This window comes from Xenopus laevis, chromosome 2L (genome assembly GCF_017654675.1).
Source record: "Xenopus laevis strain J_2021 chromosome 2L, Xenopus_laevis_v10.1, whole genome shotgun sequence".
Lineage (NCBI taxonomy): Eukaryota > Metazoa > Chordata > Amphibia > Anura > Pipidae > Xenopus > Xenopus laevis.
This window is the reverse complement of record NC_054373.1, coordinates 88,359,148-88,383,956: the sequence shown is the minus strand read 5'-3', so window position 1 is coordinate 88,383,956 and position 24,809 is coordinate 88,359,148. Positions and strand designations below refer to the sequence as shown.

At 37.6% G+C, this 24,809-nt stretch overlaps 1 protein-coding gene across 3 annotated transcripts; it reads right to left on the bottom strand.

Moving 5' to 3' along the window:
• Nucleotides 1-11,264: 11,264 nt before the first annotated feature.
• On the bottom strand, nucleotides 11,265-23,535 carry LOC108708237 (chromatin modification-related protein MEAF6). 3 transcript variants are annotated; one of them, XM_018246723.2, is made up of 8 exons: nucleotides 23,384-23,535; nucleotides 21,790-21,905; nucleotides 21,409-21,496; nucleotides 19,673-19,718; nucleotides 18,938-19,130; nucleotides 15,422-15,451; nucleotides 13,847-13,880; nucleotides 11,265-12,686 (listed from the first exon to the last, which is right to left on the bottom strand). In XM_018246723.2, the coding sequence occupies exons 1-8, from the start codon at nucleotides 23,471-23,473 to the stop codon at nucleotides 12,678-12,680; spliced, it is 606 nt and encodes a 201-aa protein (XP_018102212.1). In that variant the 5' UTR covers nucleotides 23,474-23,535; the 3' UTR covers nucleotides 11,265-12,677. The 3 variants fall into 3 exon arrangements, with proteins under 3 accessions (XP_018102212.1, XP_018102214.1, XP_018102213.1); XM_018246725.2 differs by lacking the exon at nucleotides 23,384-23,535 and adding an exon at nucleotides 23,060-23,215; XM_018246724.2 differs by lacking the exon at nucleotides 15,422-15,451.
• Nucleotides 23,536-24,809: the final 1,274 nt, after the last annotated feature.

Here is a 24,809-nt window from a genome sequence, read left to right as displayed (position 1 = left end):
ATGTGCAAGCCAAATTATTTGAATCTCCATTGTTTTTAATCACTTTGTACATAATAAAAAGACAAAACTTGAGTTAAAAGCATCATAGCATAGACATACTAGCATATCTACATTGGATGCAGGAACTGCAGCTTATCTCACAAGAATAAGTTGCTTGTACTAAAGCCTAACTCAAGAAAGATATTGTGTGTACTCAGTAGTAAATAAATTGGCCCAAACAAGATTATTACATTAAAACATGAAATTATGAAACTATGTGTTTTTGAATGAGTCCATATATCTTAATTATGTTCAGTGAAAGAAACAGCAGATTCGTGTTCATTTAAGGTAATTAAGGAACATAAAATAAAAGCTATGTGAGCAATGGGCTAAGGCCCTGGTTCACTCCTATGGCTATGCTTGGTGATTGCTAGTAAGCATGGCTTGCTTCACCTGATGCCAATCTGGACACAGGTGATCTGTGTAAGCCATTAGTCTGGCTATAAAACCCCCTATTCTGCTCTGACTCATTTCCCAAGATCGGTTCCATAGTTCCTGGGTGTGTTATCATGTCTGATCCTGTTATTTGTCCACTGCCTGACCTTGACCCTTGCTGCTCTGCTGCCTTTACCAACCTCTGCCTGTTCTTTGACTATTCTATTGTATCTCGTTCCTGTACTGCAAATCCGTTTGGTTTGACCATGGCCTGTGACCTCGACTACGCTTCTGCTTCCTGATTTGGTACCGTATCGTCTGTTTGGTACCGGCCTGTCCCTTGAACACACTCCTTACTTCCCGTCCTTTCTGTATACATTATGGTTCCCTTGCCTGCCCAGAACTTCCCCCTTGGCCCTCTCACGTTAAGTCCTGGCGGCATCTGAGTAGCGGAGGGCTCCTTTTAAAGCCAAAGGCGGCTGCAATAGGCAGAAGTGTGAGCCGAGACAGGACCTTGGGGTTTGCTCTGGGTTTAGGGATACCATATGTTACAATATAGTAGCTAGGTTTTGGAGCTATTCTTTTTACATACTGTAGCTACATACAAATCTTTTAAGGCAAGGGCAGCTCACGATTTAGTAGTATTTAAGGCCATTCCGGTCATATATGGAAGGGTTTATAATGCAGAAAACACTAGGCTACAACAACTTGAAGCTGCTCTAATTTATGTTTTTTGGCTGTTAGGGTCCCCTTTATATTTGTAGTCAGTAGCGTCACTAGAGGGGCGCGGGCCCTGGTGCGTGACGTGCAGCCGGGCCCCGCCCCCTCCCTACGGCCGCATTTGTCAGTGGCGCACGGGCTTCCGGGGGGCCCTGAGGGGGTGCGGGCCCTGGCCCGCTCGCACCCCCTGCTCCCCCGGTAGTTCCCCCACTGTTTGTAATCAATGACAGACAGTGGTCAGTGTGTCTGATTGGAGAATGAACTGTAGAGGGCCTCAACAGAAGGAGAAGTTAAAAAAGGAGTTGGCTGTCACGACTCCTTTAAGCAGAATGCTTTAAATCTAAGGAGTTGCATAACCGAAAGTCAAATAATTCCCTACAATTATTAAAACATATATACATACAATATATATATAAAAAATATACAATGTAAAAAAGTAAATTGTAAGATGAATTTCCTTTAAAATTAAGGGTAAATGAAATTGCAGATCTATAAAATCCTTTCCCTGTAGCCAAATTCTATCTAGGTCAATATGCAGGTATTTTAAATTGTGTATGATTGCAACTTTGCAAGTTTCTTAGGTTAATAGTAGAATAGAATAATAAGCTGTATCACGCATACATCACAGGTGCTGCATTCTTGCTTACATACTTACCCTATTTATGATAAGCAGCACTTACTTTTGATTTCTGAGATATAAAATAATTACTCAACACGCACATATGTGCAATAACACGAGACTACTGTGTAACTACATACTGTGAACAAAGGTCAATAATATTAAATACGTTTCTAAGACTTCCCATCATATTTTCCAGCATATTCACAAACATAACCAGTAATTTAAAGAAGTAGGATAAAATATCACTGACCCATGCCAAATTGCAGATGCTGAGGATTTTGCAGAATGATTTTTTCACAGAGGTCAGGAGTTGTGTGACATCCATCCTGACAAAGTCTTCATTCCAAAGAACCAATCAACAGAGTTCTGAAGGGAACATTCACCCTAGCATTGGCAGATACACATAGGTTCAACATGTAGGCATCTGAGACATAAACAATGTATTAGAGATACAGGTATAATGGAGTCTATCCAGAAATCCGCAATCCAGAAAGCTTCAAATTACAGGAAGGCCATCTCCAATGGAGTCCATTTTAATAAAATAATTTAAATAAATTAAAAAGCAAATATTTCCCTTTTCTCTGTAATAAAAACAGTATCTTGTACTTGATGGTAACTAAGCTGCAGAAATCCATATTGGTGTCAAAACAATTCATATTTAAATTATTTTTTAGTTGACTTTAGGGGGCAGATTCACTAAGGGTCGAATTTCGAAGTAAAAAATACTTCAAAATTCGACCCTCGAATTGAAATCCTTCGACTTCGAATATCGAAGTCGAAGGATTTAGCGCTAAACGTTCGATCGATCGAAGGATTTTTCGTTCGATCGAACGATTAAATCCTTCGAATCGAACGATTCGAAGGATTTTAATCCAACGATCGAAGGAAAATCCTTCGATCAAAAAAAGTTTAGCAAGCCTACGGGGACCTTCCCCATAGGCTAACATTGACTTCGGTAGGTTTTATCTGCCGAAGTAGGGGGTCGAAGTTTTTTTTAAAGGGAAAGTACTTCGACTATCGAATGGTCGAATAGTCGAACGATTTTTCGTTCGAATTGTTCGAATCGAAGTCGAAGGTCGTAGTCGAAGGTCGAAGTAGCCCATTCGATGGTCGAAGTACCCAAAAAATACTTCGAAATTTGAAGTATTTTTCATTCGAATCCTTCACTCGAGCTTAGTGAATCGGCCCCTAGGTATGGTGATCAAATATATGGAAAGCTCCCTTAGCTAGAAAGCCCCAGATCCCAAGCATTCTGGATAATAGATCCCATACCTGTACAAAAGAGGATGTCTCCTTGCAAAAATGCATAGAACAAAATACAAAGCAAATTGAGGACTATAAGTGCTATCAAAAGCCTGTACATCTACACCATGAAGCACTTAAATGAAAGCAATACAATATACTTAACAGTGAGTCACAGCAGGCAAACTGAAGATCAAGAGTGAAGTCTGGAACATACTACTACTGCCCTTTGTGCAACATGCTCTCTGGTGAACATACCTATTCTGCAGACATTTTCCTGTCTTTTTCAGAGAACTAACATTGCTCCTGCAGATGGTTAGAAAAGCTGGTTAAACCTCTAATTCATGTGTCCTGCTAGTCATCTTAATAAGCTGCTTAAGGACTCAAAACCTTTTAGTAGATTATGTGCAAGTTCCATTGATGTTAATTTTGTTGTATAGATTGGTGTAGAAAATGAAATATTATCTTCATGGCATAAATAAATGAAAACTTTGCCTTGTTTACATCTAACTTCTAACAATCTGGGAAAAAAAGAAAGGCTTAACACTCTGTGTAGCAAGGGCAACTATTAGGCAAAACTACATCCTCCATCAGCCCCTCCAGTTTCACATAAAAGGAGAAAAACTGAGTTGCAGCTGAAATATTTCTTTTTGCTCCAATAAATCACTTTTTTTTTCATAAGTTTGAATAGTGCTTTAACTTGTTTCTAACTTTTTTTCTCTCTAATATATGCAAATTTAACTTGTTTCCAAGTACTGTTATTAGTGTTATTGAAATATTAGCTATCTTATAAAGCATCTGTGTATCATAAGGTTCTATTACTGAAGAATTTCATTTTTATAATTATAAAGAGCAAACTTATCTTATGTAAGAATGTAATTTTTGACTTACCTTCTAATTTTGCTGACACCCCCTCCCCTCCCAATTACTGCAACAGATATTTTAGCAGGAAATTATGAAAAGAAAAAGACAGCATGACTCTGGACTGACAGCGCCTATGCTGTCTCTTTGTTGACAAGCTTCTGCTCTGTTGCTAGGGTTATTTTCTTGGCTGATCATTTCTCTATCCATGTAAAAACAAGTGTGCTTATGTGCAGGTATCTTCATTAAGCTCCACTATACTGTATATTAGAGTATAATCTCATGAAAATTCAATAGCAGTTCTTTAGAGAAATTTGGAATTCAAATAATAGATAAATTTTTCTCATTATATAACATTTCTTAAATGTATAGCTTTAAATGGAACCACATGTTTAAAACATTTTTCTTAAACAAATTGCAACAATAAGGAAATTCTTACTTGTCTGCTGTGGTCTGATACAGTGAAATAATGTTTGGAGCCTGGGCTCCCCTGGAACCAGTTAAAAACATAGTCACCCTCAATTTCACGTGTGTCGGACCGCCTAAATAAAGGAAGCAGACCCACTATGGAATTATCAGTAAATATTCCGTAACATTAATAGTATATAAGGCCATAGAGATCTTTGCCCTATTTGTACAGCTGGGCCAAATTAGGCTGAGCCACTCATTTGACCACTGGTCATGCTGTGGGCTTACGAAGACCCAGTGAGAGAGCGTGCAAAAATATGCAGATGAGTTCCTCACCTGATGGTATTATCTAACCTGCCTAATAGATATCAACACACATTTGGTCATGCAGGCCATTGGGAAGGCCCCATACAAAGGACAATAAGCTGATTTGCCAGTTTATGAATTGCCATGTTATGTCCTGGTAGGTCTAACCAGGACATGGTCACACATTGAAGGGAATTGTTGAAAGGCTATTCAGCTCTTTTTATAGCTAACAATATTTATCATAACAGTACAAAGTACCCACAATCACAGTATAACTGTATTAAAAATTTATTTCACTGGAGAATAAAATGCATCTGCCCAGGGATTTTTCTAAGGAAGCCCCGCCATCTTATTTCTATTTCCAAAAATTCAATGTGTAGGCTTGGCCTTGCACACTGTAGTAAGGTGTTTCTAATTAAGTATATTGCATGTGCTCTATCACAACCCTATGCACTGGATTCTTGGGAATTAGTAGTAATATGGCAGCTCAGCCCTTCTTCAGGAAGATCACTGGACCAATGTATTTATAAAAAAAAAAAAAAAAAGCACCCAGAAAAATGTAATTCAGTTGGGAATGCCTAACATCATGGCACCCTGTTAGCCTTTCCTTGTCCTTTAAAGGAAGAGTTTATAAGAATAAGAATATATTAGATCTTGTTATGTCTTCTTTTATGGTAGCCTATGGGGCAAGTTTCTCAAATTGCTTCATGGCAGGGATTGTAAAAATGAACCTGCACTGGTTTCTTTGCTACCATAAAATCAGCTTTGTATTTTGAATTTTATATTGTGTATATAGTGTACACTGTGAGATGGTCTCTATGTAGTAAGGTACTGACAGCAGACCCAGAACATGTTCTGTCAATCAGCAGAAAGGTGATGTGGAACTAGTTCCGTAGGAATTCCGTAGGCTGGTATAGAAGCCCTTTAAATTAAGGGGGTTATTTATCAAATGTAGAGTTTGTGAGGTTTGTAAAAACTGGAATCAGTGCATTCAGAGTTTCAGATTTTTCAGCGAAAAAAACTTGAATCATTCAAATTTATTTCGTTTTTGTATGCAAACCACAGAAAAAAACCGATAATCATGAAGGCTAAAAACATCTTCAAATGGCTGAATGGACCTCTGCCATTGACTTCTACATGACTTTGAGTTTTTTTTTTTTAAACCCCAAAAAATCTAGTTTTTACTGAAACTACCCTCAAAAACTCTAATTCTTCAGGGAAAAAACAACTCGACTTTTGATAACTAACCCCCCTAGTGTAACATTTCTAACATAACTTATTTTTCCTGCATTAACATAAATTTCAAAAAGTTTGAGTGCAATAATTACACCAAAAATAAATGTTTTTATGATAGGTGGTAAGAAAATCTGAAACTGGTTTGTTAATTTGGTATCTTTCTGGCTTAAATGAGCATTTTACTCCACTAAAACTCCATTTTTTTATTAAAAATGTTTGCATATTTTACACAAAATAGACAAGTGGGCGTAAAGAAAAGAAGTGGAACAGAGAGTCAAAATGTGAGCTCAGACCTCTGGGTAAGTTGTAAGTATGTATATTGTGAACAATTTGCAAAAATGTACCACGGTATCATAAGTAACAGGTATAATTAAGGGGGGTTAAGAGGCAAAGTGACTTTTCCTGTACTAAAAGTCTACAAAAGTCGTTTGCACACATTGGTAAACATTTGTTCATAGGGCATGCTTCATTGTTTCAGCTTTTATTTCCATCATGGTGGCGAGCATGGGTTTTTTCTCATAAGAAGTAGTCTACATACATATACAATTAATTTTGTTGTTTAGATGCTGTGGGATTATACCTAGCAAAGCTAATGTTGGGGAGAGGGTATGGGGGTAATATTTGTAGATTGATAAATCAATCTGAGGTCTGGGAGCAAAAAAGGTTTTTGCAAGAAAGCATGTCCAGCATGAAACATGGTGCCCATTTTTCTTTGGCATCTCCTGCATATATTCAATGAGTTTGGAAAAGCATGTTATCAGGGGTCCCAAATATGGTTAGCTCCAGGTGGTTTAAGGACTATTTAGGGGTCTGTTGTTAAATATAGTTCCATTGTTGTCAAGTTGTAGGTATTTGGAGATGTCTCCCAAGTTCAAGTGCCCTTGGTTTCTGATCCAAAGCAGTTTATAAGATAGGACAATTCCATGAGGCATCTTAAGTATTCAATGCTGTAGGGAGAATTACACATCCACTTATTGGTTAGCATAAAGTGCCTAGTGCATAAGTACATAAAGCATTGTTCAGTAGTCCATATTTGGATTTAATTCTAGAATATATACTGTAAGGAGATCAATAGAATAAGAGATCTCCTAGTTTTTGGATGCCTGTTTTTGTCCTAGCAGAGAGCTTTAGGTCTTGTAACAGGTAATCTGTTGACAATGAAGTCAGCTGTACAAGTTCAGGCAGAGAACAAATGTAAGTGGTGCAATTTCCACCAGCATTTCCAAGCTCATACCTCCTTTTCAATCATGACATGCAGCCACACATATAAGAAGCAACTAAATGTTATTTTACACTGTGTAGTATGGTGTTACAATGGTTTTTTTTCCACGCAACTAAGTAAGGAAGTCTCTTTTTGTACGCATAACAGTATGGTGAGATTTTTGAACAATGCTTATTTGCTCTCCAAGATACTCCCTTAAACAATACTTGAAAAACACTTACTGCCCTTAAAAGTATTTGAGCTATGTCTGAATCCCTGAAAAACAATTCTTTTTCTTAATGAGCTAATGAACAACCACACTTCCAGCAGCCAGAGTGTTATATAAATTAAAGGGGTGGTTCACTTTTAGTATGTTATATAATGGCTAATTTTAAGCAACTTTTCAACTATAATGTTTTTCTTTCTTAGTTTTTGAATGATTTGCCTTATTCTTTTAACTCTTTCCAGTATTCAAATGGGGAGTGGGTCATTGATCCCATCTAAAAACCAAATTCTCTGTAAAGTTACTCATTTATTGTTATTGCTACTTTTTCTAGCTCTTTCTATTAAGGCCTTTTCCTATTAATATTCCAGTCTCTTATTTGAATCAATGCATGTGTAACGGTTGGCACCCTAAATCTAGAACCGATGCCAAGCACCCTGGTCTTGGCTCGTGCTTCTGTCTGTAGCAGTCACCTTTGGCCTCTGCAGGAGCCCTCAGCTACTCAGATGCCGCCAGGTCTTATAACGAGAGATGCAAGGCGAGGGGTTCTAGACAGGCAGAGGGGCAAAGTCTTTGGGCAGAAGTTCGTGGTACAATGCGTTAAGCAATAGAGTAGTCATCAGGCCGGGTTGGGGCAGGCAGAGAATAAACGTAGTCAGGCAGGCAAGGGTCAAACCAGGAAGTCAATCAGAAGGGTTAAGCAGAATCGAAGTCGGTTATCAGGCAAGGGTCAGGATACAGAAAGTTGAATCGTCAAAAGCCAGGCAGGAGTCAAAACCGGAATCATATCAGAATCAAATAGCTCAAAGTTTAAACACCACCAGGATAAACATATAATGGGCAAGGTCTGAAAGCCCGAATGAGTCTTATATAGCACTTGATTTTCGCGCCATTTCGCCCCGGCGTGTCAATATAAGGAGCGAGCGCCCTAAGTATGCAATATGGCGGCCGAAGAGGAGTGACGTGGCGGGCGTCCCTGCCGCAACACTGGACCACCAGGGTGAGGGTTTTTTATTACAATGGACCCTAGCAACCAGATTGCTGAAACTAGAGAGCTGCTGAATAAAACGTGAAATAACTCAAAACCATGAATAGTAAAAAATGAAAATCAACTGAAGATTGTCTCAGAAAATGGCTCTACATCATACTAAAAGTTAACTCAAAGGTGAACAACCCCTTTAAACTTTTATGAACAAAATTCAGCTTTTCTATGGTGTTGCTTCCAAGTAATGTGTTTTGCACCGTGTTAGCCAGTTGAGAAAGTTATAGGGAAGAACTTTTGATATGAAGCATAACAAAAGTGGTGTAAAGGTGATACCTTTATTGGCTAACTAAGATGATAATCACAGCAAGCTTTCGGAATATTGCAGTTCCTTCGTCAAAGCGGATTACAATGAATCTATGTTGGCACTGACATATATACAGCATTTTGTTTACAAAAAAACTATGAGGAACAAAAGGAGAAACAACACATACTGTAAGCATAATTTGTATTAAACGCAGGGACAGACTTACAGAAAGGTGGGCTCAAATTAGACCTAAGGTGTGAAGTACAGATTCCTGTAGTAGTTTGTGGTCTCCACAGATAAAAAATGTATGCATCTGTTTCTAGACTTGGTAATAAGCCATAAATCCATGGCCTAAATTTAGTACTGTCTCCAGACTCCTAAAGGTTTGCATAAGTTTGTATTCCCACATTTTCTGTTTTGAAATTGCCTTTGTTAACAGAAATTTGAAAGTTATCCAGACTGTGGTTGGGGCTATTAAAATGTTCACCTACTAGTGTGTCCAATTTTTTTTGTGAACCGGTGGTGATTGGTTATTTTTTTTTGTCCAGTTTCTCCAATGTAAATGCCTCTTGTTGGACACTTTGTGCATGTTATTGCATAACCACATTGCTGGATGAGCATATAGTAGTCCTCTATTGTGCCAGGAATTTGTACTCTATCTGTGGAGTGGATGTGGGGGAATGTCTTACATCTCTTTCTTTCACATGGGTGGATCCCATTGCTCGTGAGTTCTGAAAGTGAACTTCTAATAATGAGTTTCCTTAGGTTTGGAGGTTGCCTAAATGCCAGAAGAGGTGGATCAGGAAATATAGCATGTAGTCGTTTGGCTTTTTGTAGTGTGCCTTGTAACTCTGTGGCTATTTTTCTAAGGGCCTTTAGCTGTGGGTTGTAGGTTGTAACAAGTGGTATCCAATCTGTTTTTGTATTTCAGTAGTTGGCTTCTAGAGACCTTGGTGGCTCTGTGTATGTTGTGGTCTATGGTGTTGCTTCAAATGGACAGTACAAAAAAACAAAAAAAACAATTTGTTTACTGTTAAAATAATTTACTTCTAAGTGGAATATTTAACAAAATGCGATTTCAACATGAACAGTCATTAAAATGATGGCGGGCAGTTTAAACCATGGGGTAAGTGGATCTACAATTTTAAAGAAAAAACATTAAAATATAAAAATAAAACAGTATAAAAAATATGTACAATTCCACAAAAACAAAAATACAGAGAAGAAATGCAAAATCCTTCAATAGAAATCAAACAACTTCGGTCTATGCAAACTTGTATCTCAACGGCACAATTATACAGAAAAAAAAAAAAAATGAAATACAGCACACTTTAGAGGACAATTATTTAAGAGGCTCTTATCACTAAAATATGCTATATTACCTAGTTAGGTATAATGTTTAACCGATTTTGAGAACATGCAACTGTCTATGCATTGCAAAAGCCATGAATGATAAGGCGGATTTCCCAAAAAAGTACAGCTCTCATTCTGTTTTTAATATACACTATAATAATTCTATCATTTTTGGGCGTCTGTATCCATATGAACAGATGAAGAGGATTTCAGCAATAACATATTAAAAAGTAGTGCAAAACTTAAGTCAGAGTACATTTTAGTTATCAAATAAAGATCAATAGGTCTGATCAGAATTTATAGAAACAAAACGGAAGAACTGTTTTACACAAACAGAAAAAAGTAGATTACCCCTGTAAACTCTGATAGAAATGGGCCAGTCACCAAACATCTTCTAAAATTTTGACATCCATTGATCGTTTTCAGTTTATTAGCTTACACAAAAAAATATATATTGTGCAGAATAATTTTCAACCAAATAGTTTGTGTAAACCTCATCTTCGGCCTTGTGATTTTTTATTAGCTTGTTTACAATCCAACGGAGCTTGATGCAAAAATGGACCATCCTCCCAAGCCAATAATTTCCTATAACGATGAAAGTATTGGAAGTCGTTCCTATTTGCAGCAAATGGTGTCTAACTGGACCAGTCACATACCCAACTCAAGGCGTTGTTTGAAAAATCAAAGGAAATTGTTTGTGTTACGTCAGTTCATATTTTACATTGCTCTTTAAAAATTCAATTTATAGTAAATAAAACATGCATCATATGCAATATGACAATTGAAGTGAAGATGTGTAGTTTAGGGCAGTTTTGATGCACCTACACTTAGGGGCCGATTCACTAACTTCGAGTGAAGGATTCGAAGTAAAAAAAACTTCGAATTTCGAAGTGTTTTTTGGGCTACTTCGACCATCGAATGGGCTACTTTGACCTTCGAATCGAAGGATTCGAACTAAAAATCGTTCGACTATTTGATTAGTCAAAGTCAAAAAACTTTGACCCCCTAGTTCGCCATCTAAAACCTACCAAACTCAATGTTAGACTATGGGGAAGGTCCCCATAGGCTTGCCTAAATTCTTTTGGTCGAAGGATAATCCTTCGATCGTTGGATTAAAATCCTTCGAATCGTTCGATTTGAAGGATTTAATCGTTCGATCGAAGGATTATTCCTTCGATCGAACGATCTAACTATTTGCGCTAAAATCCTTCGACTTCGATATTCGAAGTCGTAGGATTTTAAATCCCAGTCGAATATCGAGGGTTAATTAACCCTCGATATTCAACCCTTGGTGAATCGGCCCCTTAAGGTTGCATTTCAGAGAACTGCTGACAGAAGTTTAGTTAGTTTGCAGAATGAAGATTAAATTGGTAATTTTATGCTTAAAAGAATTCATGGGATTAAAGTTGTATTGACAATGGGAGGAAAAAAAATACAGTATCTAATTTTCACCACCCGTTTTTTACCTTCACTGTCTAATTCTAGTCAAAACTGTCTCCATTTTGCATACAATGGACACACAGCCTGGTAAGAGGTTTGAATACAGACCGAGATCGTACAGAAGAAATGTTATTTTAGAAAAACCAGTAATCCATTTGCAAAAAAGGGGAAGGCTGTTGGTAAACAGATATATGGCACACTAGAAAATAATTTGACTTTAAACAGAATAGCACAAATGGCAATTTTGGGCAAGCAATTTTTAATATTGGAGAATTCGGCACTAAATATCCTGTATTCTCTCCACTTGCCACAAGAATCCTGGGGAACACTCAGCAGGAAGGACTTTAGATCTCTCTTGATTTAGGTGGTCAAAACTCTGACCTTTCATATAGACCGGCGTGTTGCATGTGATGAAAAGCAGGATTAAATGCCCAAACAGCAACACGGACATGCAAACATGCTAAGAAAGATATCCCTGTGTGTCCTCTAAACAAAACCATGATCGTAGAATTCAATGATATTGGGCCCATGGAAAAAATGAATGTGGCAGTACTGCCCCCTAATGATCAAATATGTCATATATGAACGCAACCATTTCTGCAACTTTGATGGCATTAAAGCATAGCCTTTTAAAAACAGCCCTCATGAATAATAGCTCTTAAAAGTCTTTGCACGTCATGATATTGTGGACAGTTTAAATTTACAGTTTTCTTTAATTATAACAAAAACCTTCCGCTAAGAAAGATGTTTAAATCACTGCAAAAATCAGGCAACGTGTAACAAAAATAAACGTTTGCCACAAAGAAAATGAAAATAATTATGTACAGAACTGTCCATCTTGAGGCCTCAGGGCCAGATGTGGCCCTCCAAGAGATTTCAATGGCCCATGGGCCCTACAGAATTCTTTATAGGACAAATATATCACATGTGGTATCTGTTGGATAGTTAGCCCCCATATAAAGAAAACATGGACAGTTTTGAAGGACAAGCTTATAACAATTTTATATGCAACAAATGTGAGGTTTTTAAGAAAAAAGTGTACTGCTTGTGGGAGTTAATCTAAAACATTCTGTAAATTTGCATTAATATTTTATGAAAACCATGTCAAATTCTGAAATGTCATTGTGTTTTAGCCATAGGTGATTCCACTTTTGAACTGTAATTAATGAAGCCTGCCACAGTCTGTTCAGGCTTCAAAGTTTTATGTAGGTAACTAATTCATCCTAAAAAAAGAAAAAAAAAAAAAACCCTGCACAAAGTCCTTGTTGTCTCAAATCGGCAGGCACAACTTGTGATGTGAAAGTTAAGATTCTGTAGGGGATGCATCCTTAATGCAGCTGGAACATGAATTCTTAATACGCTTTAATAGTCCTGAAAATGAACAGAAATGTTATATATTAGAATTTCACAGATGATCCTGAACATACTTAACCCCAAATTAAGCATTAACGGAAATATATAGATGTTTCTAAACACTTTTAGAAGAAAACAATATTGCTGTATTTTTCTCATGTTTACTGTTGCCAGCAATGTGTTGTTTCCTTGGTAACCCCAGAAAGGAAGCCATTACAGCACAGAAGCGGCTGGCTGGGGTGCTGGGGTATTCCTAATAAAACATCAGTGCTACACCATGATAACAAAATGAAACTGCTTATAGAGAGTGTAATGGAAACCATTTACTGAGCCGTCTGTGTCGGATTCATGGCAGTGTTTTTCTGCACTTAGATCTGGACACACAAGGCTCAACATTTCCAAAGCATAACATTCGAAACACACTACTGCCATGTGTATTTAGTTGATTACAGTATACATAACTGCATAAATATAGCAAAACTACTCTTAGAAGCAATTTCCATGGTTAAATTTTAAATGGAGCATACTTATTTTAGGTGTCAATGTAACTTTAAAGAAGAAGGAAAGTCTTTTTTTTTGCTTGAGGGTGCAAAAAGTTAGGCACCTTTTGCTTGGGGGTGCAAAAAGTTAGGCACCCCAAGAAATTGTATTTACTTACTTATCAGCAGAAAACTGCCACGGCCTGGGGTTATTCCAGCGAGCACCATGGATCAGTACTCTTCTTACTTACTTTTCTTTCTTCTTACTGCTGCACATGTGAGTGAAAAGCCGAACCTTAACAAAAAAAGCCGGCTATTTCATTCTACTGCGCATGTGTCTGCTCCAGGAAATTTGAAGAACAAAGAAGGCGATTGCTTCGTAGTGCTTTCTGGCCCGTGCAGTTTTCTGCTGATAGGAGCACCGGCCCGTGGTGTCAGGTAAGTAAATATAACCACTTGGGGGTGCCTAACTTTTAGGACCCCAAAGTTAAAATTACTTTCCTTCTCCATTAAATCCACATACAAGTACACCAATGTCATGCAAATGGAGTGGATTTAGATCAATCAAAAGCAAGAGAAGAGACTGCAATCATGTGTGCGGAGAGGATTTGGATTATATGAATTGAAGCTGGAGGTAGATGGCTTACATTAATGTGTATGCAAATTTAGCTTTAAATTTGGTAAATGCATGATACTCACAGATCTAGGCTTTTTGTTCAATTTAAGATCGATCCTAAAAGGTAAAAGGAGAAAAAAAAATGAATATAAAAGATCACAATAAGAATTATGAATTGATCCCAATTTACACACAACATAACTTCTTGATGAATCTAAGAGGACAAGAATTTCCAGTTGGCATCACTGTCTGATTTTGGGGAGAAAAGGCCCCTTAAACAATGTTACCCCTCAGCAATCCTATGTCATATAGAATGACAAACGTATTTGTGCTGCAGGATTTCGCATTTTCAAAATCATAAACATATATAAGTGTTATTCAAATTACATAAATCTATAGCACACATATAAAAGTTATGCCCTTGGCATAACCAGCAGATTGTTAAGGAACTTCTGTCCCGTCTCATCCAAGATAAAATACCTGTGGAGCACTTAGCCCAAAGACATCCACAAATGCTTTGACAATATGTGTAACAATTTAAGTTTTGGAGTAGACCTCCTGGAAGGTGAGCCATGAGATAAGGTGTTGCTAACTTCTGTATACCTGGGCAGCAATACAGACATCTCATAATAATATTATCCAAACTTTTTGCAACGAGGGCCAGATTTGGTGAGGTGAGAATGTGTGGGGGCCGACCTTTCAGCCTGACATCCTTTCCTAATTTTGCATATGCAAATTAGTGTTAGGTTTCACTTTGGTATTCGGATGAATCTTTCACAAAGGATTTGGGGATTCGTTGAATCCCAAATAGTGGATTCAGTGCATTCCTAATAAGCACAGATACCTGCAGCAGTTGCAGAATGGAAGATACGGTCACTTTTTAAAACAAGTGCTGGGAAATCACAGTACATTAGCTGCAGCTATGGGCTCAGCAAACTCATTATAAACATTTAATAACCAAAACAAATTTGTTTACCAAGCTTCTTAAACACAACAATTAACTAAAATTGTGCACAATAACATAGAAAGACACACATTAGATCAGGGGACCCAACCTTTTTTACCAGTGAGCCACATTCAAATGTAAAAATAACTGGGAGCAACACAAGCATAAAAAAAAAAGTTCCTGGGGTGCTAAATAAGAGCTGTGATTGGCTATTTGGTAGCCCCTACACGGACTGGCAGCCTACAGGACACAATACTTGGCACTATACTTATTTTGTATGCAATTAAAACTTTCTTTAAAGCTAGGAATTCAAAAATAAGGACCTGCTTTGAGGACACGCAGAGCAATATCCAATATGTCGGAGAGCAACATGTTGCTCATGAGCTACTGGTTGTGGATCACTGCATTAGATATATGTTTTGTAAAATAGATGCATTTGCAGTAACTGTAGAAACATTATTTCAAAGCTAAAATGGCTTAAGTGGGTTGAGTAGTATACTGTACATTGTGACAGTCCTGCCATTAGATTTTAGACTAATGTACAAAGCATCACAGTAAGATCACACTAAAAACACCCATTCTTTCTATTGAATGTAGCTCAGTTTGTGCCATTAAAGTTGGCCAGCCTATAATTCAAGCAACATTTAAAACATTTCAATACAGTGTGTTACGGTTATCTAGACAGACAAATACACATAGTAATAACACTTACTCGAAGTCATAATCATACATGCCTGATGGACTGAGGGAAGCATTGAAAAAAGAAGAGAAAAAAGGAAGAAAGCAATAGGAATTAATGCACTGATTAGTTTAATTAGATGATTAGGAGTTAATACATGGCTACTCTGGTGAGTTGGGGAGAATCACATATTTTGGTTTAAAAGCGCACACCAATTTTGGTAAGGAAAGGATCAGAAATGGGGAAAATAAAGGAGGAAGCATAGTGCCACGGTGTGACAGAACTAATCAACCATTTTACCTTATAACTGCCCTTCATTCCCAATATAAAAAATGGTGACTGTTTTTATTAAATGTATATACAATTGAGGGAAAAAATGCTACATTGCTTAGCTCAGACTTCAAACACTTTTGAGGGAATATAATAAGACTATTCGCAATGTGAAAATTTATGCCTACGTGTGAATTTAATATTGCTTTTTGTGAACTCGTAAACTGTTTAGCGACCTCTTCCGAAAGAGGAAGAAAGTTTGCACCAGTGCACAGTGAGTGTAATAAAACTTCTTACTGTAAAAGTTATGTTTGCTTTGATACATTACACCTTCAAGCGCTCCTTGGTACAACACGCAATTTACATTTGCTATGCAATAACAGTTTGTGAATTAGTTATATTTGAGTGAATTGTTTTTTCTTTGAGACTTATTACATTCCCCCATTAGTGTTTTTGTGTGTAAATCTATGGATATCAGTTTTTAGAGAAAAAAAAAAAAAATAGATAACTGTCCAAACTTTGTATATATTAAGGGGCAGATTCACTAAGGGTCGAATTTCGAAGTTAAAAATACTTCGAAATTCGACCCTCGAATTGAAATCCTTCGACTTCGAATATCGAAGTCGAAGGATTTAGCGCTAAACGTTCGTTCGATCGATCGAAGGATTTTTCGTTCGATCGAACGATTAAATCCTTCGAATCGAACGATTCGAAGGATTTTAATCCAACGATCGAAGGAAAATCCTTCGATCAAAAAAAGTTTAGCAAGCCTATGGGGACCTTCCCCATAGGCTAACATTGACTGCGGTAGGTTTTATCTGCCGAAGTAGGGGGTCGAATTTTTTTTTAAAGGGAAAGTACTTCGACTATCGAATGGTCGAATAGTCGAACGATTTTTCGTTCGATTCGTTCGATTTCGTTCGTATTCGAACGAATTTAACCAATTCGATGGTCGAAGTACCCAAAAAATACTTCAAAATTCGAATTTTTTTCATTCGAATCCTTCACTCGAGCTTAGTGAATCGGCCCCAAAATGTTAGAACAACAAAGGAAATATTATTCATTAGTCTTACACAGTTTAAAGCTAGTCCAGCATTTTTTTTCCTACAACTATATTTAATGCACTTTGTCTTGGGAAATCAAAAAAAGAACTGCCATATTTGAAATTCAAAGACATTGTGGCATTTTGTTCATATTTTACACAATTGCTACACTATCTTAGTTTCTGTTTATTTTACTCGACATAGAAACTTACAACAATATCTATAATGCCTACCTTCCTTCCCCCATAGTTATGATAGCAGGTGGATTAAAAAACATTTCCTCTACCCCATGGAATTGTCTAGATGTTATACACCCATAACCACAGATCTATGCATAAGAAGAACCTCCCTAAAAGCAACACCGCACAAGTGATTCCCCAACAATATAAAACTCTCAAAATCAACTCCAAATTCAACTGTATGGCAATTGATTCAAGAAGGTAAAATTATCAAATTTTGAGTGAAAAAAGTATAAGGGGACCCGTCACCCAAAAAAATTATCCCAAATGCTATTTTATCATGTTAGTTAAACAAAAACAACTTTAATTACACTCCATAAACTATATGAATATTGTTTCCATCAGTCTGGGAATTCATAATTAAAGAAAACAGTCAGGAGCCTATTTTGTGGACACTTATTAAAGGACCAGCAACATCAAATTTTTTTTACAAAAAATTCCTTATAAAATCAACAAAAAAAAAAACACCAAGCCAAATGAAACTTTAAAATTGCAACGTCTTTATTAAGAAATAACTTCCAGAATCTCCACTTCCACTCCTCTTCAGAAAAGGCGAAAGGGTGGTGATCCATCGTGTGGCGCCGGATTTATACTAACAAATTTTTTGTAAAAAAAAAAATTTGATGTTACTGGTCCTTTAAGGCAAGCCTTGCATCATCTCAGAATCTTGTTTGTGCACCAAAATGGGGGACCCGATGTCCATCCCCTGGTTACACAATTAAATGGTTAAGAGAACTGGGGGAATGTGGGGAGAGCAGTGACATCTAGGAAGTGCTGAATAGAAAGTGAAAGTAATTGCTTGCCCCGCCTCTAAGGCATAGAGGAGGGGCAGGCAAAATTTGATTGACAGCTGAGATTTTTAAACAAGTTTACAACAGCTACGAATGCCTTAATAAAGAAAAGAATTTAGATTTCATGTTTAATTTGAAAAGGACTTTTATTATACAGCTTTTTATGTCTGGGCGACAGGTCCACTTTAATGCGGGGGGGGGGGGAACCCACAACGAACAGTGTGCAACAGTTCCGCAGGAACGGAAGTCAACAGAAAATCCTGTATATTGTATTCACATGGGCAATTTGAATCACAGTAGAAAAGCAAGATTTGTAGTAGACACAGCAGATGGCAAGCAAGCATTACACATTGCTTTCAGGTGATTAACCAGCAGGATAAAAATGGTAAGGGCACTACAAAAAGGAAATCACAGGGTCCAGGGAAAAGAAGAAGGTTCAATGAGTACAGGGCAACATATGGAACAGATAAGCAGCTCTATAGCCAGACTGAAAGAATAAGTTTTCCTGTTTGGCAAGAATGAGCAACCCCCTTAATTTAGGAGGATCTCTTTGGGTCTGGCCTTCTTCATTGATAATTTAAATGTTTTGCAGGATTTAATGGTTTCCTGGAACTAATGCCGTTTTGACGTGGTCCATTGGGTAAACGTAAAATTAGGGTTATACTGATTCTCTCAAATTGTCACTCTCTCCAAATAGACCATCTAATTAAACCCAGCTACTACTATAAACTTGCCTAATGCAAGGAAATAGTTTATGCTATCTCTTTGCACTTGAAAACAAGCAGCTGTCAGTGATATACAGTAAATTCCTTTTTATTGGTGTTCAGCTGTCTAAACTTGCACAGGGGTCTCAGCATAGCTAATGAATTCTTTAAAATAAAGAATTATAACACAACAGAAGGGCTATGGTAGGTAAAGAAGTATGTGAAGTATGTGCCAGCCTAAGGTAAGTGCCACCTATGCTTACCTCGCACAAGATGAGCAGTACCGGTTTAGAAAAAGTCACTGTTTTCCACGTGGCAAATAGCCTATTCCCATTGAGAACAAACCATGTCTAGCTAGATACTACATTTTATGGGGGGGGTTATAGGTCTTAAAGGCGGAGTCAGTAACACCTCAAAATATTTTCATTGGGGATACAAAGAAATATATTGCCCTTATAAACAGTTTTAGCAAATTACAGATCTAAGCAATTTCTCGGCCAACCTGTGCCTATTTTTATTCTTTCGTTTCTTGTGACTGCTGTGATGGCCACCAGAATTGGCTGAAGAAGCTGCTTTTTGAGGTTTAACACCAGACAGGGAACCATCTAAATCCTCTGTATCATCTTGGCTAGGCTCATTTTCTTGGTTCTGGAAATCTGGGGAGTTGTCGCTCTCTGTTCCACTGCCTGGTTCCCCTAAAACAGCAGAGCAAGACCACATCAGATACAGGAAATGCAATTCTATAACTGCAGTTAATTCATACATGGTACAGAGAGGGCACATAAGATGTAATGAAGTACCAACTTCACAACGTCAAGGTTTTATTTGTATCATTGAGGGGAAGGTGTTGGTCTTGCCCAGACAACAGCCTATCTTTGAAAAACAACTAGGTCTTTCTTATCTGCATTTTTCTCAAAACTGTTAAGACTGGAGCCAGACCTAAAGGAATCCATAGCAGGTGTTTTTTACGTGATCCTTCTGCATCATTTAGGCCATTAGTAGTGGAGAGCCACGGGAATTTTTTAATTCCCGATATTGCTATACAACTCATAGTATACTTCCACCTTTCATAGTACATATGAGTATGATGGGTTATTAAAAAAGGCTTTGAAAAGACAAAAAGAACAAAGAAGGTCCTCTGCAAGACAGAATCTGAAGTAAATGAATGCCATATGAAATTATGCACTCATCTCAACTGTGAACAATTACAAGGCAAAAAATAATAGACACAACTCACGTTTTTCAATGAGCTGATCTTGAACACCTGCCAATGCACTGACAGCCTAAAGTGTAAACAGAAACATTTGTTAGAAAATAAATTTCTATAGCAGCTAAGCAAAGAAGTCGAAAACCTGGAAAGTTAAAGAGAAGGGAAGGGATGATCTATCTGGGGACCAAACCAGGATGTGGGCATCCAAAGCTTAGACTTTTAGGTCATCATTTAAATATAATCTGGTCCACGAACATACTGGTTATCAAATAATTGGTCCATGTATTACATAAAATTAGGCAGCACAGTTGTATGCAATGATCTGCACTAGGCACCAGAGATCCAAAATGTTTTTCAATATGGCTATGTCCTAAGAAAACTTAATGTATACAGTGCAAACCATAATTACCAGAACCTTTTTTTTTTTTTTCTTACTCTATAGATAGATGCACATGTAAAGATGGTCCTAATCAGACCTTATAAGTTGAAAATTGTTAAAGGGCTATTGCACATGGGGAGTTTGTCTGGTGCTGCAATACAGAAGAAAATCAGAGCGGACAAAATACCATGTGCAATAGCCCTTAAAGGAACAGTCACCAATAAATGAAATGTGCTGAACAGTCACCACTGAGTGCAATAAATGAAATGTGCTAAACTGAACACACACACACAGAGTGGTAACAAGTGGACTTTGGTGTGAAAACTTTGCTTTTCATTTATCATTCAGATTATCATTTGGCAGATTAAAAATAGTCAACTTGCTTCCTACAAGGGCTCGGACATAAATCAATGATCATACAGTTAGATCACAAATGACAAGATTGACATTAGCTATAATTAGTTTATGGATGTCTAACATAATGACATTGTTTGTATTTGACATTCTTTAAAAAAACATGCGCTGTCTCTCCAAATATACACCTAGTAGTAGTAGACTAATCTGTTTCACAAACATATTTTTTCCTGTAATAACAGTACAAATATCTTGTTGGTTTGTATACTTTGCTGAAAAAAAAAACAAAAAACAACACTATGCATTAATTTCTTCAAATACATTTTAATGGACTAAGCAAAGCCCCTAATTAGAATGTCAATGGGAATAGTCTCCAAAGGTCACCCTAAAAGTATATGGAAAGAAACTGTCACTACACTTGTGCAGAAACCAAAATACACTAGTCATAAAAACTGTGCCACAACTAGTGTCTCTTAAAAAACTAAAAAGTAGGTGTAAAGTTGCACCATAGCTAGTACATTTATAGAACGTATTTGTTGCTTTTATAAAATATGGCCCGTGAGATTCACTCTAGTTTACAACTAGTGAAAGAACAGGTGACTCAAGAGTTAATAAATCACTCACAATTAACTTTGTATACACTTATGGGGTTATTTACTAAAAAATTTTTTAAATGTAAACTTATTTAATAAAAAAAAAAAACAAACCTTGATTTAATTGGATCGCAGAAAATGTGATATGTGAAAACCCGAATTGCTCAAATTTTTTAGGCTTTTCCCCCCCAATCGCTCTATTTTTCCCCCAAAAAAGTCTGATTTTCGGGCTAAGACCAGCGTAGATAGGTGCTGCTCTATTGACTTATACATGACCTCCACAAATCTGAGAAAGCAGATTTTCGGATTCAGGCTTTTTGCAGCATCAAGGTATAATAAATCTCCAATATTTTTTGAGATTTTAACACTGATTTTAATAAATAACCCCTTAACCTACAATCATTAGTAAGCATGAAAGCTTCTGAAGCTGTACTTACAGCCGCTGATGTGACTGAAGATTTGCTAAAAAGTCGTTCTGCTTCTTTGAACTTTCTGTTCCTCCTATCATTCTTACTGTTTGAGTTTCTGAAATAGGAAAAAGAAAACATTACACACGGGGATAACTGTAGCATTATGCTAAATTTAGCATCACCATAAATCCTAGATCGTTAATACAATAAAATGGAGCTAGCCCGTTAACAATTACAGCAGTAAATTTAGTACTGTGGGGGCCGGTATTGTTCCTTTATGATCCAATGTAATCTGTTTGACAGAAATGAATCAGATGAAGTTGTATTAATCTATTCATCAGATGTCAAAATCAATAAGCATACAAGGTTAACAAATACAGAAGAGAACGGTTACTGATCCACACTTACTTTTGATTTGTTAGGTAACGGTCCCAACCTCTGATAATGTTACCATACATCTGTGTGTCTTCCAAGTAACTCCCTTCAAAAGCATAGATCTGCCGTTCTAAATTTGCAAGTGTCTCCTATCGAGAGAAACAAATCACAAACTTTGTAAGATTGCTAAATATTTATGGAAACATTATTAGAACAGCTGGTATATACGCAGATTAAAAATCATTTCCAGTTGTATGACATGGTTCATATTGTGATGGAAGCCCAGAGATTTAGACTTTTTTTTGGGAGTAGGATAAAGGGACTCATTTTGTGTCTAACTGAATTTATAATATTCTTATATGGAACTGGATTCTTTTAAGACAATACAACAAATATTATAAGCAAAAAGGGTATATGCTTTTCTTGCAGCAAACAACTTTTAAAAATAGCGAAACTATCAGGAACATTTTAGGTTTATGGAATTAAAATTGAATTGGTTTTCAGAGCACAAGTCACATGACTGGGGGCACTTGGGAAACTGACAATATGTCTAGCCCTGTGTCAGATTTCAAAATTAAATGTAAAAAATAAAATAAAAATCAGTTTATTCTTTTAAGAAATGGATTTCAGTGCGGAAGTCTGCTGAAGAAGCACTATTAACTGATGTGTTTTGAAAAAAACATGTTTTCTCATTTTGAAGAGCTATAGGGTGGATTAGCAACATAGAGGGGCCCAACAATTCCTGATGGCAGCCCAGTTGATTAGAAATAAACACATGCGAGAAATTGCTTCTTCCTCCATGTTTTGTGCACTGTAGCAAAAACCAAACGACAATAGAGAATAGATGTACAAGGTGTCATTTTGCAGCAGTGCTACAATTCATTGCTAGCATATGGCAATAGCTTTTAGCCATAAACTTCACGTTACAAAATGAAAGCCAGTCATCTGATTGGTCGCTATGGATATGCTGCAGCGTTTGTAAACAACTGGTGACGTCACAAATAAGGCCGAATATAAAGAAGGGCACTGGGCCCACTCTAGACGCATTTCTCCGAGCAACATAAACCTGACATAGATAAAGTAAAACAAATGGTTGACAGCAAAACTAGTTTACAATTAAATATTTCGCAGCAGGGCTACCAGATTCCTGTCGAACATCATCACCCAATACTTAAGTTTTCCCGCCAGGGCTGCCACATAACAGAGTATGCGCAGTATTAAACGCGATAAGATCGATTAGAACACATTGAATTAAATAAAATAGAATTTACATTTCGGGAAATACAATTACTATTAAACGCACCGGTAACGTAAAGCGAAACGAAGGGAAAACAGCAAAGTAACCAGCGTAAATCAACATGCTTCCGTAGTGGTACTGATTACGCTAGTGGCGCAGCCCCAACAAACGAATATGGGATTACGTAGAAAACGTAACCATGGAGCTATCCACAAAAGACGATTACGAAAAATACGTTACGGACACAAAGGAATGTGCTTGTACGCTGCGCCATTTTCCTACGGCATTTGGATGTAAACTATGAGGCCTGAATTAAGTCGAAAACATAGTGCTTTTTTAATAGAACATTAAGTGGAAAGAATGCGCGAATTAAAAGGGCGTTTAACTTACTGCCAATTCTTGTTTTCTCTTTACTAACTCGGCCAGTTCTCGGCGCGTATCCGGGATCTGAGGTGGCGTGGCCTTGTTATGCATCGCCATGATGGAGGAGGGGAGGACAGGGAGGGTCTCGGCGAGGAAGGAATAAATAAGGCCTGGCCTACTACAGTGCGTGCTACCTGAACTCTCGCTACGGGGGCAGTATGAATGAGTGAATGAATGAGTCGGCGTTCCTAAACATATCAGAGAGCCTGTTTTCTCAGAAATCAGATGTTTTAATCATTTTACTATTTCAGCGGCTCTGACCGATTTGCAAACGTTATATTAAACACTTAAATACATGCTGACTTGGCAAGGGGCAACACTATATGCTTTGAAATTTTGCCGTGTGTTTTGAATACAGGAGCAGACCCCGTGGTTTTCTGGATAAGGGATCTTTTCGTAATTTGGATCTCCATAATACGTCTATTATAAATAAAATAACCATTAAATCAACCCAATAGGATTATTTGGTCACCAGTCCAATATGGATTCATGCAGCTTATCAAGTTCAAAGAACTGTTTTATTTTATTTATTTTTTTAAAAAACTAGAAAGATTTTTTGACTTTTGCAGGGTCACTGGTAATATGGGGTAGAATTTGGATGGGAGTTTATTAAAAATTGGGCTGAGATTTGTATTGCAGTGAATTGGGGGTGTAATGAGGTTAGGGTTGCCACCTGTCCGGTTTTGAAGGGCTGCCCGAATCAAAACTTCTAATTTGGAAAACCGGGCAGGATTCCCCATGATTTTATACAATGATTGACTGCATCATAGCCACGCCCCTGCCACAACACGCACCCTGCTGCGTCACAGCCCCGCCCCCTGCGTAGTCTCCACTGCCTAGCCTCCACTGATCTAGATTTGTGCAGATCCAGGCACATGCTCTCTACCACGGTTTTAGGGTTGCCACCTTTTCTGGAAAATACCGGCCTTCCTATATATTTATCTTTTTTTCCCTATTAATAACATTGGGATTAACCATAATTTTTACCTGGCAGGTGTAGGGTTGCCACCTGTTTTCACCCGGACAGCCCGATAATTTGAAGGGCTGCTCGGGTGAAAACTTCTTGCCCAGTTTTCCAATCTAGGAAAACTGGGCAGGATTCACCATAATTGACACGCCGATCGTCGCATCTTAGTCATGACCCCTGATGTCACGGCCCAGTCTCCACCAGCAGAAAAGATGCCAACCCTAAATATGGTGCAGATTAGAGGCCTGGTCTTTTACAACTACCCACTTCTGCATGCAAATAAAATAGACAGGTTAAAAAGCACCGGAAGCACATAGAAGATAAAAGGATAGGGAACAATTGTTGGGAGAGAGGTAGAGAAGAGATGGATTCGCTGGGCGGGCTACCCTAGGCCACGCGGTCCTATCACCCGCCCACACTACCACA